This window comes from Rana temporaria, chromosome 2 (genome assembly GCF_905171775.1).
Source record: "Rana temporaria chromosome 2, aRanTem1.1, whole genome shotgun sequence".
Lineage (NCBI taxonomy): Eukaryota > Metazoa > Chordata > Amphibia > Anura > Ranidae > Rana > Rana temporaria.
In genome coordinates, this window is record NC_053490.1 from 522,921,800 (window position 1) to 522,936,647 (window position 14,848).

A 14,848-nucleotide genomic window follows, 5' to 3' on the forward strand; every position below is an offset into this window, starting at 1 on the left:
GCCGAGTCATTTTTATTTTCCCGTCCTTGTCCCATCCTTGTCCCGTCCCTGTCCCGTCCCTGTCCCATCCTTGTCCCGTCCTTGTCCCCTCCTTCTTCCGTCCTTCTTCCGTCCTTCTTCCGTCCTTGTCCCGTCCTTGTCCCGTCCCTGTCCCGTCCTTGTCCCGTCCCTGTCCCGTCCCGTCCTTGTCCCGTGCTTGTCCTGTCCTTGTCCTGTCCTTGTCCCGTCCTTCTTCCGTCCTTGTCCCGTCCTTGTCCCGTCCTTGTCCCGTCCTTGTCCCGTCCCTGTCCCGTCCCGTCCTTGTCCCGTGCTTGTCCTGTCCTTGTCCCGTCCTTCTTCCGTCCTTGTCCCATCCTTGTCCCGTCCTTGTCCCGTCCTTGTCCCGTCCTTGTCCCGTCCTTGTCCCGTCCCTGTCCCGTCCCGTCCTTGTCCCGTGCTTGTCCTGTCCTTGTCCCGTCCTTCTTCCGTCCTTGTCCCGTGCTTGTCCCGTCCTTGTCCCGTCCTTGTCCCGTCCTTGTCCCGTCCTTGTCCCGTCCTTCTTCCGTCCTTCTTCCGTCCTTCTTCCGTCCTTGTCCCGTCCTTGTCCCGTCCTTGTCCCCCTTCAATACTCCCCATTAGTAAAGTTTCTTCTGAATCCTGTGACCGGGAACTATGAGAAAATTCTGAATGGTATTCAACTTGTTTAGACTTTTATTTTTCTGACAAGTTAATAAATTGTGATGAAGACACAGCGGGAGATCCGAGTAATTCTGAAAACACAGAGCTCTCCATTGTTCTGTAACAGAAGGACGGGGGATGGAGGCCAGACAATATTGTTGGGGGGTGAAAGTCCGGGGCCAGCGTAGAGGCCGGGGACAGACGACGTTAAAGCGAAACTCCGGGAAAAATACCCAAATGATATACATAGAAAATAGCCGTACCTGCCAGATTATTTTTTATTTTTGTCTATCCAGCCCTGAGGTTTGCACAGCTCCGCCAAACAGCACGGCCCTGTCCGGCATGAGAGATCTGATTTTTTTTTTTAACCACTTACGTCTGTAATGACCAGGCCATTTTTTTTTGTCCTTTTTAACTGACAATTGCGCGGCCGTGCGACACTGTACCCAAATAAAATTTATGTATTTTTTTCCCACAAATAGTTTTCTTTTGGTGGTATTTGATCATCTCTGTGGTTTTTATTTTTTGCGCTATAAACAAAAAAAAAAGAGCTTTAATTTTGAAAAAAAATTATATTTTTTACTTTTTGCTATAATAAATATAAAAAAAAAACATTTAAAAAAAATTCTTCATCAGTTTAGGCCAATATGTTTTATTCTACATATTTTTTAATTTTTTGCGCTATAAACAAAAAAAGAGCGTCAATTTTGAAAAATGTTTTTATTTTTTACTTTTTGCTATAATAAATATATATAAAAAAAAAATAATAAAAAAAAAAATCTTCATCAGTTTAGGCCAATATGTATTATTCTACATATTTTTGGTAAAAAAAAAAAAAAAAATATATATATATATATATATATATATATATATATATATATATATATATATTTTTTTTTTACTTTTTGCTATAATAAATATAAAAAAAAAAATTCTTCATCAGTTTTGGCCAATATTTATTATTCTATATATTTTTGGCAAAAACAGCGCCTACAAATTAGGGGATAGATTTGTGGCATTTTTTATTATTATTCGATTTTTAGTAGCAATGGCGGCGATCTGCGATTTTTAGCAGGACTGCGACGTTGCGGCAGACACATCGGACACTATCTTCGAATCATTGACATTTATACAGCGATCAGTGCTATAAAAATGCACTGATTGCTGTGTAAAGGTCACTGGCAGGGAAGGGGTTAACACTAGGGGGGCGATCATGGGGTTAAATGTGTTCCCTGGGAGGTGTTTCTAACTGTGGGGGAATGGGACTGACTGGAGGAGAGAGATCGCTGTTCCCGATTACTAGGATTACCAGCAGATCTCTCCCTCCTCCCCTGTCAGAATTCTGGATTTCTTTCCTCGATCGCGGATCGAGTCCCCGGCGATTGCAACGCGCTGTTTAATTTTTGCATAAGTACAGCCCTGAGCGGCTGCATGCCCTTGTTCTAGGGGGCGGTTGAGCTTTGGTTTTACCAACCTTTACCCACACATGTTAACTGCCATTGTTTCTGAACAGCTTGGTCTTGGCTGAGAAAAAACAGACTTACTGGCGGGATCACCAGGTGAAACTAAAGAAAAAAAGAAAACGAATGCAGCCACCACATTAAATGTTTGATAAGTTGCAATAAAATAAGTTTGGGGTTTTATACTGCTTTAGGGCTGCGCTCACACTTGTGCGACTCCAAAGTTAATGCGATTTCCATTGTGACTTTGATGCAGCTTTGGATGGGTGTGGCTTGGATGCGACTTTCACGTGACTTTTGAGAGTTTACATTGTAGTCTATGGCACTCAATTGGCATGAAAGTCCCAAAGTAGTGCAGGGACGGTGTCCATTGAAATACATTGGCTGCGACTTTATGAGTCCAAAGTCGCAGGACAAGATGAACAAGTGTGAATGGAGCCCTAATGCTCGTTTAAAGGTAAAGATGAAATAATGTACACCCTCCCCATCCACCCGCTCCCTGCTGTACTTACCTCCAGGGATGCTGAGCTGTCAGCCCCCCCACTGCCGGCTCTTCTCTGTGCATCACTTCTGGGATGGACAAGATCGATTCCCAGTGACAGTGCTGGCTAATCAGAATCGATCGCATCCATCCTGGAAGCTCTGCACAGAGGAGAGAGGATTCCAATCCCGCGGACTGCTGGACTGGCTGAAGTGGTGCCGACCGCTCAGCAACCCCAGAGGTAAGTTCAGCAGAGACCAAGGGATGGAGGGGAGGTAAGTACAGAAAGGACCAAGGGATGGGGTGGAGGTAAGTACAGCAAGGGCCAAGGGATGGGGGGGAGGTAAGTACAGCAAGGGCCAAGGGATGGGGGGGAGGTAAGTACAGCAAGGGCCAAGGGATTGGGGGGGAGGTAAGTACAGAAAGGACCAAGGGATGGAGGGGAGGTAAGTACAGCAAGGGCCAAGTGATGGAGGGGAGGTAAGTACAGCAAGGGCCAAGGGATGGAGGGGAGGTAAGTACAGCAAGGGACCAAGGGATGGAGGGGAGGTAAGTAAAGCAAGGGCCCAGGGATGGAGGGGAGGTAAGTAGACCAAGGGATGGAGGGGAGGTAAGTACAGCAAGGACCAAGGGATGGAGGGGAGGTAAGTACAGCAAGGGCCAAGGGATGGGGGGAGGTAAGTACAGAAAGGACCAAGGGAGGGAGGTAAGTTCAGCAAGGACCAAGGGATGGAGGGGAGGTAAGTACAGAAAGGACCAAGGGATGGAGGGGAGGTAAGTACAGCAAGGACCAAGGGATGGAGGGGAGGTAAGTACAGCAAGGGCCAAGGGATGGAGGGGAGGTAAGTACAGAAAGGACCAAGGAATGGAGTGGAGGTAAGTACAGAAAGGACCAAGGGATGGAGGGGAGGTAAGTACAGCAGGGACCAAGGGATGGAGGGGAGATAAGTACAGCAGGGACCAAGGGATGGAGGGGAGGTAAGTACAGCAAGCACCAAGGGATTGTGGGGAGGTAAGTACAGCAAGGGCCAAGGGATGGAGGGGAGGTAAGTACAGCAAGGACCAAGGGATGGAGGGGAGGTAAATACAGCAGGGACCTCAATAAAAGTATTGAACAAGGAAAATAAAAAACAAACAAAAAAAGATTTCATCAAAGAACAAAAACCTAAATAAACTAAAAACGAAAACATTAAAAAAATAAAAATCAACAGAACCTTAAAAAAAATAAAATAATATTAAACAGAAAAAAACCCCTAAAAACTAAAAAAAAAATAGAACTAAACAAAAAACCCGAAAACTAAATACTAAAAATAAAACAAAAAAAAGTTTTGTCTTAAGATATTTATGTTGTGGAGCCCAAAACATAATAAACCAACTAGAAGACCCCAAAGAAAGCCATGGAAGGTGGCACACGGTGGTGGTCGGTGGTCCTCGGTGACGCACACCTGGCAGCGTCTACCTGTCCCTGGTAGGTGATGATGACCTGTGTGCATAGAGGCTGGCTGAAGCTGTGCTGAGTGTCAGAACAGGTTGGATGAGCAGGCAGGGTGGAGGAGGTGCCTGCACTGCAGGGAGGGGCACAATCACCCCTGCCAGGCAGTGGGGGAGGGGCAGCTGGTTTCTGGATGAAGTTTCAGTTGGAAGGAGAAGCTGGGATGAGGACTGGCTGCTGGAGAGGATCATCCAGAGGGGGACAGTGATCACCTGGAGGGCTCACCTGGGCCATGGCTGCTCTCTACCTGCTGCTGCTCTGCACCTGGCTGTGCTCAGGTAAGGAGGACATGGAGATCTCTAATTGTATCACTTCCAGGAGGATTCCTGTCTGCAGGAGGGGGAGGGGGGGTAATGAGCATGCGCAGACACACCTAAGACAGGTGGAGGAGCAACAGGTGAAATATAAACACCTGACACTGTGCGTAGGAAACATCGGAGGGGTGTACGAGACACGGGGGACATCGGGGGGGTGTGTGGTGACACGGGGGACATCGGGGGGGTGTGTGGTGACACGGGGGACATCGGAGGGGTGTGCGGTGACACGGGGGACATCGGAGGGGTGTGCGGTGACACGGGGGACATCGGAGGGGTGTGCGGTGACACGGGGGACATCGGAGGGGTGTGTGGTGACACGGGGGACATCGGAGGGGTGTATGGTGACACGGGGGACATCGGGGGGTGTATGGTGACACGGGGGACATCGGGGGGTGTGTGGTGACACGGGGGACATCGGAGGGGGGGTGTACGGTGACATGGGGGACATCGGAGGGGTGTGCGGTGACACGGGGGACATCGGAGGGGTGTACGGTGACACGGGGGACATCGGAGGGGTGTACGGTGACACGGGGGACATCGGAGGGGTGTATGGTGACACGGGGGACATCGGAGGGGTGTATGGTGACACGGGGGACATCGGAGGGGTGTGTGGTGACACGGGGGACATCGGAGGGGTGTATGGTGACACGGGGGACATCGGAGGGGTGTGTGGTGACACGGGGACATCGGAGGGGTGTACGGTGACACGGGGGACATCGGAGGAGTGTACGGTGACACGGGGGACATCGGAGGAGTGTACGGTGACACGGGGGACATCGGAGGGGTGGGTGGTGACACGGGGGACATCGGAGAGGTGTACGGTGACACGGGGGACATTGGAGGGGTGTACGGTGACACGGGGGACATTGGAGGGGTGTGTGGTGACACGGGGGACATCGGAGAGGTGTGTGGTGACATGGGGGACATCGGGGGGTGTATGGTGACACGGGGGACATCGGGGGGTGTATGGTGACACGGGGGACATCGGAGGGGTGTATGGTGACATGGGGGACATCGGGGGGTGTATGGTGACACGGGGGACATCGGAGGGGTGTACGGTGACACAGGTGACATCGGAGGGGTGTACGGTGACACGGGGGACATCGGAGGGGTGTACGAGACACGGGGGACATCGGAGGGGTGTGTGGTGACACTGGGGACATCGGAGGGGTGTACGGTGACACTGGGGACATCGGAGGGGTGTGCGGTGACACTGGGGACATCGGAGGGGTGTACGGTGACACGGGGGACATCGGAGGGGTGTATGGTGACACGGGGGACATCGGAGGGGTGTGTGGTGACACTGGGGACATCGGAGGGGTGTACGGTGACACTGGGGACATCGGAGGGGTGTGCGGTGACACTGGGGACATCGGAGGGGTGTACGGTGACACGGGGGACATCGGAGGGGTGTATGGTGACACGGGGGACATCGGAGGGGTGTACGGTGACACGGGGGACATCGGAGGGGTGTGTGGTGACACGGGAGACATCGGAGGGGTGTGTGGTGACACGGGGGACATCGGAGGGGTGTGCGGTGACACGGGGGACATCGGAGGGGTGTGTGGGGACATCGGAGGGGTGTGTGGTGACACGGTGACACGGGGGACATCGGAGGGGTGTATGGTGACACTGGGGACATCGGAGGGGTGTATGGTGACACTGGGGACATCGGAGGGGTGTATGGTGACACGGGGGACATCGGAGGGGTGTACGGTGACACGGGGGACATCGGAGGGGTGTGTGGTGACACGGGAGACATCGGAGGGGTGTGTGGTGACACGGGAGACATCGGAGGGGTGTGTGGTGACACGGGGGACATCGGAGGGGTGTGCGGTGACACTGGGGACATCGGAGGGGTGTATGGTGACACGGGGGACATCGGAGGGGTGTACGGTGACACTATTATGGGAAGTTGGGGTGAATTGGGGTCAGAGGTCGGATGTATCACATGAGATGATTGCAGGTGAAGGAAGTTGTATCCGGTGTGATCTGTCATCTGTCCCCTCCCCCACATATCCATGGTGTCATCTGATGTAGAGATGTTTGTAAATAGATGATCTCTGTGCTGGGAATCCTGCATGCTGCTATCACTGACTTATTCTGAACATGCCAACTGCCTGGCTGTCATGAGGATCCTCTGGCTTGAATGCGTTCCAATACAAACATGCAGATGAGGAATGCTGCTCTTTTCTAGGTTGTGTATATGATTTTAGTTATAAGACAGCGGCAGCCAGGAAACAAGCATTTTTCAGAAGAAGGTCAGTAATGGTGACCCACCCATCCCCCGCCCCCGTATTGAATTCAAAAGAGGTTTTCTTTGAGATTTAAAGGGCCGGTACTTCAAGCTGTGTGTGAAAGCAGCTTATATTGTGAAAGGGTTAGACCATCTGATCTTATGCTTCCCTCCCCCATCTCATTCTTCTGTGGGTGTCGCAGGAACAGGAAGTGAAAGAAAGTTTCCACAGTGGGGTCACAAGACAGAAATAAAAGACTGAGAAATGATTGTATGTCTATTTGTAACCATCATCTGTCATAGACACCCAGCAGGTCTGTCTGATCTAAAGGGGGCGGGGATAGTTTTTATGAATTGATGTTGGGGCCCTAAAGACGACGCACATCAATGCATGACGTAACCTACGCAGGTGAACAAGTACTAAAATAGATAGTAGTCGCCACGTGTTTGCTGGTGTCTGTAGTTCGCCACGTGTTGCTGGCGTCTGTAGTTCGCCACGTGTTGCTGGCGTCTGTAGTTCGCCACGTGTTGCTGGCGTCTGTAGTTCGCCACGTGTTGCTGGCGTCTGTAGTTCGCCACGTGTTGCAGGTGTCTGTCGTTCGCCACGTGTTGCTGGTGTCTGTAGTTCGCCACGTGTTTGCTGGCGTCTGTAGTTCGCCACGTGTTTGCTGGTTTCTGTAGTTCGCCACGTGTTGCTGGCGTCTGTAGTTCGCCACGTGTTGCTGGCGTCTGTAGTTCGCCACGTGTTTGCTGGCGTCTGTAGTTCGCCACGTGTTGCTGGTTTCTGTAGTTCGCCACGTGTTGCTGGTGTCTGTAGTTCGCCACGTGTTTGCTGGCGTCTGTAGTTCGCCACGTGTTGCTGGTTTCTGTAGTTCGCCACGTGTTGCTGGTGTCTGTAGTTCGCCACGTGTTGCTGGTGTCTGTAGTTCGCCACGTGTTGCTGGTGTCTGTAGTTCGCCACGTGTTGCTGGTGTCTGTAGTTCCCCACGTGTTGCTGGTGTCTGTAGTTCCCCACGTGTTGCTGGTGTCTGTAGTTCCCCACGTGTTGCTGGTGTCTGTAGTTCCCCACGTGTTGCTGGTGTCTGTAGTTCGCCACGTGTTGCTGGTGTCTGTAGTTCGCCACGTGTTGCTGGTGTCTGTAGTTCGCCATGTGTTTGGTGTCTGTAGTTCGCCACGTGTTGCTGGTGTTTGTGGTTCGCCACGTGTTGCTGGTGTCTGTAGTTCGCCACGTGTTGCTGGTGTCTGTAGTTCGCCACGTGTTGCTGGTGTTTGTGGTTCGCCACGTGTTGCTGGTGTCTGTAGTTCGCCACGTGTTGCTGGTGTCTGTAGTTCGCCACGTGTTTGCTGGTTTCTGTAGTTCGCCACGTGTTTGCTGGTGTCTGTAGTTCGCCACGTGTTTGCTGGTGTCTGTAGTTCGCCACGTGTTGCTGGTGTCTGTAGTTCGCCACGTGTTTGCTGGTGTCTGTAGTTCGCCACGTGTTTGCTGGTGTCTGTAGTTCGCCACGTGTTGCTGGTGTCTGTAGTTCGCCACGTGTTTGCTGGTGTCTGTAGTTCGCCACGTGTTTGCTGGTTTCTGTAGTTCGCCACGTGTTGCTGGTGTCTGTAGTTCGCCACGTGTTGCTGGTGTCTGTAGTTCGCCACGTGTTTGCTGGTGTCTGTAGTTCGCCACGTGTTTGCTGGTGTCTGTAGTTCGCCACGTGTTTGCTGGTGTCTGTAGTTCGCCACGTGTTTGCTGGTGTCTGTAGTTCGCCACGTGTTTGCTGGTTTCTGTAGTTCGCCACGTGTTGCTGGTGTCTGTAGTTCGCCACGTGTTTGCTGGTTTCTGTAGTTCGCCACGTGTTGCTGGTGTCTGTAGTTCGCCACGTGTTTGCTGGTTTCTGTAGTTCGCCACGTGTTGCTGGTGTCTGTAGTTCGCCAAGTGTTGCTGGTGTCTGTAGTTCGCCACGTGTTTGCTGGTGTCTGTAGTTCGCCACGTGTTTGCTGGTGTCTGTAGTTCGCCACGTGTTGCTGGTGTCTGTCGTTCGCCACGTGTTTGCTGGTTTCTGTAGTTCGCCACGTGTTGCTGGTTTCTGTAGTTCGCCACGTGTTGCTGGTGTCTGTAGTTTGCCACGTGTTGCTGGTGTCTGTAGTTCGCCACGTGTTGCTGGTTTCTGTAGTTCGCCACGTGTTTGCTGGTTTCTGTAGTTCGCCACGTGTTGCTGGTTTCTGTAGTTCGCCACGTGTTGCTGGTTTCTGTAGTTCGCCACGTGTTGCTGGTGTCTGTAGTTCGCCACGTGTTTGCTGGTGTCTGTAGTTCGCCACGTGTTGCTGGCGTCTGTAGTTCGCCACGTGTTGCTGGCGTCTGTAGTTCGCCACGTGTTGCTGGCGTCTGTAGTTCGCCACGTGTTGCTGGCGTCTGTAGTTCGCCACGTGTTGCTGGCGTCTGTAGTTCGCCACGTGTTGCTGGCGTCTGTAGTTCGCCACGTGTTGCTGGCGTCTGTAGTTCGCCACGTGTTGCTGGCGTCTGTAGTTTGCCACGTGTTGCTGGCGTCTGTAGTTCGCCACGTGTTTGCTGGCGTCTGTAGTTCGCCACGTGTTGCTGGCGTCTGTAGTTCGCCACGTGTTGCTGGCGTCTGTAGTTCCCCACGTGTTGCTGGTGTCTGTAGTTCGCCACGTGTTTGCTGGTGTCTGTAGTTCGCCACGTGTTGCTGGTGTCTGTAGTTCGCCATGTGTTTGGTGTCTGTGGTTCGCCACGTGTTGCTGGTGTCTGTGGTTCGCCACGTGTTGCTGGTGTCTGTGGTTCGCTACGTGTTGCTGGTGTCTGTGGTTCGCCACGTGTTGCTGGTGTCTGTAGTTCGCCACGTGTTTGCTGGTTTCTGTAGTTCGCCACGTGTTGCTGGTGTTTGTGGTTCGCCACGTGTTTGCTGGTGTCTGTAGTTCGCCACGTGTTGCTGGTGTCTGTAGTTCGCCACGTGTTGCTGGTGTCTGTAGTTCGCCACGTGTTTGCTGGTTTCTGTAGTTCGCCACGTGTTGCTGGTGTCTGTAGTTCGCCACGTGTTGCTGGTGTCTGTAGTTCGCCACGTGTTGCTGGTTTCTGTAGTTCGCCACGTGTTGCTGGTGTCTGTAGTTCGCCACGTGTTTGCTGGTTTCTGTAGTTCGCCACGTGTTGCTGGTGTCTGTAGTTCGCCACGTGTTTGCTGGTTTCTGTAGTTCGCCACGTGTTGCTGGTGTCTGTAGTTCGCCAAGTGTTGCTGGTGTCTGTAGTTCGCCACGTGTTTGCTGGTGTCTGTAGTTCGCCACGTGTTTGCTGGTGTCTGTAGTTCGCCACGTGTTGCTGGTGTCTGTCGTTCGGCACGTGTTTGCTGGTTTCTGTAGTTCGCCACGTGTTGCTGGTTTCTGTAGTTCGCCACGTGTTGCTGGTGTCTGTAGTTTGCCACGTGTTGCTGGTGTCTGTAGTTCGCCACGTGTTGCTGGTTTCTGTAGTTCGCCACGTGTTGCTGGTGTCTGTAGTTCGCCACGTGTTTGCTGGTGTCTGTAGTTCGCCACGTGTTTGCTGGTGTCTGTAGTTCGCCACGTGTTGCTGGCGTCTGTAGTTCGCCACGTGTTGCTGGCGTCTGTAGTTCGCCACGTGTTGCTGGCGTCTGTAGTTCGCCACGTGTTGCTGGCGTCTGTAGTTCGCCACGTGTTGCTGGCGTCTGTAGTTCGCCACGTGTTGCTGGCGTCTGTAGTTCGCCACGTGTTGCTGGCGTCTGTAGTTCGCCACGTGTTGCTGGCGTCTGTAGTTCGCCACGTGTTGCTGGCGTCTGTAGTTCGCCACGTGTTGCTGGTGTCTGTAGTTCCCCACGTGTTGCTGGTGTCTGTAGTTCGCCACGTGTTTGCTGGTGTCTGTAGTTCGCCACGTGTTGCTGGTGTCTGTAGTTCGCCATGTGTTTGGTGTCTGTGGTTCGCCACGTGTTGCTGGTGTCTGTGGTTCGCCACGTGTTTGCTGGTGTCTGTAGTTCGCTACGTGTTGCTGGTGTCTGTAGTTCGCCACGTGTTGCTGGTGTTTGTGGTTCGCCACGTGTTTGCTGGTGTCTGTGGTTCGCCACGTGTTGCTGGTGTCTGTAGTTCGCCACGTGTTGCTGGTGTCTGTAGTTCGCCACGTGTTTGCTGGTTTCTGTAGTTCGCCACGTGTTGCTGGTGTCTGTAGTTCGCCACGTGTTTGCTGGTTTCTGTAGTTCGCCACGTGTTGCTGGTGTCTGTAGTTCGCCAAGTGTTGCTGGTGTCTGTAGTTCGCCACGTGTTTGCTGGTGTCTGTAGTTCGCCACGTGTTTGCTGGTGTCTGTAGTTCGCCACGTGTTGCTGGTGTCTGTAGTTCGCCACGTGTTGCTGGTGTCTGTAGTTCAGCAGTTGCCGATCGCTCCGCCTGCCGTGAAGTATCCCGGTAAACACGGAAACTTCTGCCGGGTATTTCTGAGTATTACAAAGTGTTCTTTCAGACAGGAATAACTCGTATTTTTTCTGGAGAACGCCTCAAACTTCTCTGTTCCCTGAATGGAGCTTTCATGAAGCGTCTCCACCTTCCGAGAGAGTGATGTGTGAGGGACATGGTTCCCGGCACTGTGCGGGAAACTCCCATTCCATCAATATAACCAACATCATCCAGAGACAACTGCCCCACTCCATCCTGTGACAACTGCCCCACTCCACCCAGAGACAACTGCCCCACTCCACCCAGAGACAACTGCCCCACTCCACCCAGAGACAACTGCCCCACTCCACCCAGAGACAACTGCCCCACTCCACCCAGAGACAACTGCCCCACTCCACCCAGAGACAACTGCCCCACTCCACCCAGAGACAACTGCCCCACTCCACCCACAACCGCAAACTGCCCCACTCCACCCACAACCGCAAACTGCCCCACTCCACCCACAACCGCAAACTGCCCCACTCCACCCACAACTAGAATCTGCCCCACTCCACCCACAACTAGAATCTGCCCCACTCCACCCACAACTAGAATCTGCCCCACTCCACCCACAACCGGAAACTGCCCCACTCCACCCACAACCGGAAACTGCCCCACTCCACCCACAACCAGAAACTGCCCCACTCCACCCACAACTAGAATCTGCCCCACTCCGCCCACAACTAGAATCTGCCCCACTCCGCCCACAACCAGGGCTGTGGAGTCGGTAGATAAATGTTCCGACTCCGACTCCTTAGTTTTATGTACCTCCGACTCCCCGACTCCTCTGTATTAATATGCAAATGTATTTTATACATTCCTTGAGGGAAAGAAACGCAACCTATCACAGGACTACTAGCTGGGAAGCCAACAGTCTACTGTATTGCACAGTTTACGCAAAAGACAAACACAATGAAAACAAAGTTTTATAAAAAAAACTATTTATTCCAATCTAAATTTAGTAGGAGTCGGAGTCGGAGTGGGTGCATTGTTTGCCGACTCCGACTCCAGGTACCCAAAATTTCCTCCGACTCCTCGACTCCGACTCCACAGCCCTGCCCACAACTAATACTAAAACTGACCCACTCCGCCCACATCTAGAAACTGACCCACTCCACCCACAACTAATACAAAAACTGACCCACTCTGCCCACAACTAGAATCTGCCCCACTCTGCCCACAACTAGAATCTGCCCCACTCTGCCCACAACTAGAATCTGCCCCACTCTGCCCACAACTAGAATCTGCCCACAACTATTACAAAAACTGACCCACTCCACCCACAACTAGAAACCTGACCCACTCCACCCACGACTAATACTTAAGCTTGGCAGAATCGTTGGGGAGTTTATCAGTTTGAGACTCCAGTCATGAGATGTCAGCACCCCGGCTTCTTCCTGTCCACCTGGGACTTTTGGGTGTTCCCACAAACCTTTGTGTATTCCTTTTTTACATTTTTCATAATTTAAAATTGATATAAAAATCCAATACCTGGGAACTCCGCACAGGGATGGTGAGAACTTTTCATAATGGGCACAGCGGGTGTACAGACCCAGGAACTCGGCACAGGGATGGTGGGAACCCCTTATAATGGGCACAGCAGGTGTACAGACCCAGGAACTCGGCACAGGGATGGTGGGAACCCCTCATAATGGGCACAGCAGGTGTACAGACCCGTGAACGCGGCACAGGTGTGGTGGGAACCCCTCATAATGGGCACAGCAAGTGTACAGACCCGGGAACTCCGCACATGGATGGTGGGAACCCCTTATAATGGGCACAGCAGGTGTACAGACCCGGGAACTCCGCACAGGGATGGTGAGAACCCTTCATAGTGGGCACAGCAAGTGTACAGACCCGGGAACTCCGCACAGGGATGGTGGAACCCCTTATAATGGGCACAGCAGGTGTACAGACCCGGGAACTCCGCACAGGGATGGTGGAACCCCTTATAATGGGCACAGCGGGTGTACAGACCCGGGAACTCCGCACAGGGATGGTGGAACCCCTTATAATGGGCACAGCAAGTGTACAGACCCGGGAACTCGGCACAGGGATGGTGGAACCCCTTATAATGGGCACAGCAGGTGTACAGACCCGGGAACTCGGCACAGGGATGGTGGGAACCCCTCGTAATGGGCACAGCAGGTGTACAGACCCGGGAACTCGGCACAGGGATGGTGGGAACCCCTTATAATGGGCACAGCGGGTGTACAGACCTGGGAACTCAGCACAGGGATGGTGGGAACCCCTCATAATGGGAACATCAGGTGTACAGGCATGGGAACTCAGTACAGGGATGGTGGGAACCCCTTATAATGGGCACAGCGGGTGTACAGACCCGGGAACTCAGCACAGGGATGGTGGGAACCCCTTATAATGGGCACAGCGGGTGTACAGACCCGGGAACGCGGCACAGGGATGGTGGGAACCCCTTATAATGGGCACAGCGGGTGTACAGACCCGGGAACGCCGCACAGGGATGGTGGGAACCCCTTATAATGGGCACAGCGGGTGTACAGACCCGGGAACTCAGCACAGGGATGGTGGGAACCCCTTATAATGGGCACAGCGGGTGTACAGACCCGGGAACTCAGCACTGGGATGGTGGGAACCCCTCATAATGGGCACATCAGGTGTACAGGCATGGGAACTCAGCACAGGGATGGTGAGAACCCTTCATAATGGGCACAACAAGTGTACAGACCCGGGAACTCGGCACAGGGATGGTGGAACCCCTTATAATGGGCACAGCAGATGTACAGACCCGGGAACGCGGCACAGGGATGGTGAGAACCCTTCATAGTGGGCACAGTAGGTGTACAGACCCGGGAACGCGGCACAGGGATGGTGGGAACCCCTTATAATGGGCACAGCGGGTGTACAGACCCGGGAACTCAGCACAGGGATGGTGGGAACCCCTTATAATGGGCACAGCAGGTGTACAGACCTGGGAACTCCGCACAGGGATGGTGGGAACCCCTCATAATGGGAGGAGGAAATAATAAATGTTTGCTTTTGGGATTGCTACAATTTTAAGGCAGCCAATTCAAATGCATGCCCGAAAGAAGAGGTAAGGGGGCGAGGCGCTGGACCTGGATCTCTCACCATGAGAAGTCCTAAGCTCAGCCCAATGGTTAAGATGGGCTGGATTCAAGAAGCAATTGCGCCTGTGTAACCATAGTTACACAGCGCAATTGCTTACTTGCCCCGGCGTAACGAATGCTCCTGATTCAGGAACCTCGTTACGCCGACTGCAGCCTAAGATATGCGCGGCATAAGGCTCTTATGCCCGCATATCTTAGGCTGCATTCTTGCGATGGCCGTTAAGGGGGCGTTCACGTTGTGCTCAGCGTATAGTATGCAAATTGCATACTAATGCCGATTCACAACGTTACGCGAGCCCTTTGTACGCAGTTTACGTTGCTTCCGTACGTCGGTTTTTGCGTAAGGCTGCCCCTGCTATTAGCAGGGGCAGCCAATGTTACGTATACCTGTCGTTCCCGCGTCGCGAAATTTCAAATTTACGTAGTTTGCGTAAGTGATTCGTGAATGGCGCTGGACGCCATTCACGTTCACTTTGAAGCAAATGACGTCCTTGCGACGTCATTTGCCGCAATGCACGTGGGGAAAGTTTCCCGATGGAGCATGCGCTCTACGATCGGCGCGGGAATGCGCCTAATTTAAATGATTCCCGCCCCCTACGGGATCATTTAAATTGCGCGCGCTTACGCCAGGCATTTTGCCGACGCGCCCACGCAATTTACGGAGCTACT

At 52.8% G+C, this 14,848-nt stretch overlaps 1 protein-coding gene across 1 annotated transcript in view; it reads left to right on the forward strand.

Moving 5' to 3' along the window:
* The first annotated feature begins 4,201 nt into the window (after positions 1-4,201).
* The window catches only part of ILDR1 (immunoglobulin like domain containing receptor 1), a 106,436-nt gene continuing 95,789 nt past the window's right edge, over positions 4,202-14,848 (forward strand). The window contains exon 1 of the mRNA XM_040339089.1: positions 4,202-4,368. Within this exon, the coding sequence (XP_040195023.1) occupies positions 4,323-4,368 (46 nt within the window). The 5' untranslated portion in view covers positions 4,202-4,322. The remainder of the gene's footprint in view (positions 4,369-14,848) is intronic.